At 42.1% G+C, this 4,254-nt stretch overlaps 1 protein-coding gene across 2 annotated transcripts in view; it reads right to left on the reverse strand.

The window, feature by feature from the left end:
- Positions 1–807: 807 nt before the first annotated feature.
- LOC121863136 (putative ferric-chelate reductase 1) overlaps positions 808–4,254 on the reverse strand; it is a 14,588-nt gene continuing 11,141 nt past the window's right edge. For both annotated transcript variants that reach the window (XM_042361636.1, XM_042361629.1), the window contains exons 6-8: positions 3,303–3,449; positions 1,988–2,132; positions 808–1,133 (exon numbers count right to left, since the gene is read on the reverse strand). In XM_042361636.1, the coding sequence (XP_042217570.1) occupies positions 961–1,133; positions 1,988–2,132; positions 3,303–3,449 (465 nt within the window). In that variant the 3' untranslated portion in view covers positions 808–960. The remainder of the gene's footprint in view (positions 1,134–1,987; positions 2,133–3,302; positions 3,450–4,254) is intronic.

Consider the following 4,254-nt stretch of genomic DNA (forward strand, 5'->3'; position numbering starts at 1 on the left):
ATAGGTATATGATAGGTAAATGATAGGTAAATGATAGGTAAATGACAGGTGAATGACTGGTAAATGACAGGTGAATGACTGGTAAATGACAGGTAAACGATAGGTGAATGACAGGTGAATGACAGGTGAATGATAGGTAATGACTGGTAAACGACAGGTAAAGGACATGTAAATTTGCATGTCTCAAGTAAATAAGACTTAATGACTGTGCGAGCTGTAGGGATACTTATGGAGAGAGAGAGAGAGAGAGAGAGAGAGAGAGAGAGAGAGAGAGAGAGTATGGCAGAAAGATAAGATGAAAATTATCCAAAGAAAAAGAGACTAAGACAGACAGACAACAAAGGTTAAAACACCACAAGCTGAACATCACTACATGAAGAACTAAAATAAAATCATTGAATCTTGGGTCGATTTTTTATATATATCACAAACTGGTTCACTGAGAGAGAGAGAGATTAACGTGTATAATGTATAAATTCAATAACTAATTCCTACCTGATTCTTTCTTTCATTTATTTTAATCATAAACATTAAATTCGTCTTATTAAAGAACCAAAATATTTTTATGCAGTAATTCTTGAGAAATTAATTTCTCTTGAGTGAAAATCGGATTAACTTAGGGCATTATTAACGACACCCCCACACACCCTTTGAGACCCCCACACACCCTTTGAGACCCCCACACACCCCTACACCCCCACACACCCCACCACACCCATCCTTTGAGACCACCTCACAACCCTACACCCCCACACACCCACACTACACCCCACAGCCTACACCCTACCCACACCCCCAACACCCCACACACCTACACTAAAACACCTCCTTCAACTCCACATACGTCTCCCCAACGATGAAGAGATAAATAAGAAACACGGAATAAGACACGAGAAATAAATAAACGGACACGATGATGACGCGAGCCAGGGTAGACCTGCCACGTAGAGTCTTGTACCTTCACCAACACAGAAAATGGACCCCGAGGAGGAGGATGGCAGCGGCAACTATGGTATACGGGACGCGGCGGTGACTCCTCGACCCACTGTAGGCGATCTGGTTGAAAAGGTCGTCCTTGAGGCTCATCATCCTCCCCGAACTCTTGATGTGGTTGGATGATGGCATGAAGATGTCTAAGGGGGGGAAGGGGGTTGAAAAGGGGGGGGGGGAGAAGGGGAAGGAGAAGGGGAAGTAGGGAAGGGTGTGATAAAGGTTTGTTTTAGGTGAGCATTTATTATGAGAAACCATAATAATAATAATAATAATAATAATAATAATAATAATAATAATAATAATAATAATAATAATGTTCCTAGTACTGCTATTATTATCATTATTACAACAACAACTACGGCAACTATTATTAGTATACCAAAACATTTCAGTATATTCATATATTAACTATATCAACAAACATATATACAATATATTCATTGTTCCTGATATACCCACGTAATGTAACCCCCAACACGTGCGACTATTTCAGAGATATACCCTCAGCAGTATATCCATAACAGCATATACCAGCATACCATCAGTGACAGAGTGACATGTTTCTAATATACTCCATATAATATACTCTTAACAGCATACCCATAGGACCTACTACAGTCGTTCCTTATGTTCCAGATCCAAGAAGTATGCTCCCACGACCTACTAGAGCTGTTCATCATGCTCCAGACCCCAGAAGTATGCTCCCACGACCTACTAGAGCTGTTCCTCATGCTCCAGATCCCAGAAGTATGCTCCCACGACTTACTAGAGCTGTTCCTCATGCTCCAGACCCCAGAAGTATGCTCCCACGACCTACTAGAGCTGTTCCTCATGCTCCAGACCCCAGAAGTATGCTCCCACGACCTACTAGAGCTGTTCATCATGCCCCAGACCCCAGAAGTATGCCCCCAGGACCCACTAGAACTGTTCCATGCCCCCAGAACCAACTAAAGCTATTGCTCATGCCCCCAGAAGTATGCTCCCCAGGACTTACTAGAGGCGTTCCTCATGCCCCAGAAGTAGAAGTAGTAGTGGGGGTCTTTGAGGTTGAGGAGGTCGTTGTCCTGCCCTGTGAGAGGTCTGACGAAGGAGCACCACACGTAGTCACCGTCCACGTCACTCGAGTCCAGCTTCAGCTCCTGTAGGCGGCCACGAAGGTTTACGTTAATGGCAGGTAAGTGATCATGTTAATTACAGGTAAATGGCACGTGAATTACAGGAAAATTACAGGTATCACTGCTTAATTACAGGGTCACTGGTTAATTCTAAGTCAATGGTTAATTATAGGTGTCACTGATTAATTACAGGTGTCACTAGTCAATTATAGGTAAATGGTACTTTAGTTACAGGGTAATTACATGTGTCATTGGTTAATTACAGGCAAATGACATGTTAGTTCTAGGTTAATTACAGGTGTCATTGGTTAATTACAAGTAAATCACATTTATAGGCCTAGCAGACTTAAACCTCATCACCATGTTAATTAGTGCTCAGGTAACACAACAATAAGGTAAAGTATTTCATTATTTTTATCCTAAGATGAAATGTCACTAGAATACACTTTTAATTATTTTATTCTTTTTCTCCTTTATTTAGTTTTATTTCATTTACTTATTCGTAGTTGTGAATCAAACCCAAATAGGTTTCATCGCAAAGGAAAAAGTCTCCATTAGTCAAGTGAGTACCGCCGGGCGTGTGAACGAAAACAGCAACTTTACTCTAGAGATTCACTCAACGTAATAAATGTTGCAGAGATTATCGTTAAATGTCAGGAAAGTGACATCAAACGAAAAATAAACTCGTACCACTAGTTAAATATTTTATCATTAATTCTTTTAACAAATCCTCAAAGTTCACCTGTAAAAAAAAAATATAATATAGAAGAGAAAGTTTATACATGTATATTATCTATTATTCCACATATTGAAAGTTTCCATATCGTGGGAAATAATGTTGAAAAGGTCAAGATGTGTTTGTTTATGTATTTTTCGGGGAAGTTGATCTCTGGGGTAAAGTTAAGGCACAGTATTGGAACACACAAGACAGCTGAGGTCAGGGGGAGTGTTCACCACCCACACACACACACACTTAAAAATTGAACACGGAATCTTAAATCAGGTTCAGGGAGACAATTTTAAATGTCAAGTTTGGAGATGTTGTTTGTGTGTCTCCAGCCAGCCTGGTGGAGAGAGAGAGAGAGAGAGAGAGAGAGAGAGAGAGAGAGAGAGAGAGAGAGAGAGAGAGAGATTCTTCACCACCTAATATGACCCCAACATGACCCCTAACCTGACCCCAGCCAAGGTACTCACCCCCAAGTGTAGGTCGGGTGGGTGATTGATGTCAGCCAGGAGGTAGTGTTCCACGCCCACTGTGTCAGCATCATCACGGTAACACACGTTGATGTCAGCGTCACTCAGTCGATGGCGGTCCTTACTGAAGCCGAGAGCCAAGTACCCCTGTGTGTGTGTGAGAGGGGAGAGAAGGAGGGAGAGGGGGTTATTGGGGTGTTTACTGGGGGAGGGGAGGAGCTTGAGGGGGAGGAAGGGAAAAATGAATGGGAAGGGGAGAAGAGGGGGTGGAGGGAAGAAGAAGAAGTCAGGAAGAGGAGACGGTTGAGGAATAGGCGTAGGAGAAGAAAGAACAAGGAAGAAGAAGGCTTAATACAAACCCTAAACAAAACCACACAAAAAAAATCCCAATAATCTATGAAACAAAAACACATTGCAGTGAAACAAGTGACCCCCCCCCTCCCCCCTCCCCGCGCCAAGCCAGAGTGTTTTAAAATTTTCACAACTATCGATCACACGCTGCCGGATATGACCTACTGTACCAGCGTTCACGTGAGGATTTCCACATATCACCTGAGCTAATTGATTAATTAGTGAATATTACCTGACCTTGTTACCTGGAGGATGGAAATGGTGAGGTTTGAGGGACTGTTTCCTTTTTTTTTAAGGTGATAAGAACATAAGAACATAAGAAAATAAGGAGTCTGCAATAGGCCGGTTGGCCTGTGCATGGCAGCTCCTGTCGAGAGTTACTACCACTCTCTATCATCCATGAATCCATCTAGCCTCCTTTTGAAACTTTCCATAATGGTGATAATAAGAGCACTACCACTTGACTTAAAACTTGACCTAACTCTACTACCACTTGACCTAACAATTGACCTACCAAACACTACCACCACTTGACAATACTACCACTTGACCTACCAAACACTACAACCACTTGACCTAACAATTGACCTACCAAACTCTA

This window comes from Homarus americanus, unplaced genomic scaffold (assembly GCF_018991925.1).
Source record: "Homarus americanus isolate GMGI-L3 unplaced genomic scaffold, GMGI_Hamer_2.0 scaffold40248, whole genome shotgun sequence".
Lineage (NCBI taxonomy): Eukaryota > Metazoa > Arthropoda > Malacostraca > Decapoda > Nephropidae > Homarus > Homarus americanus.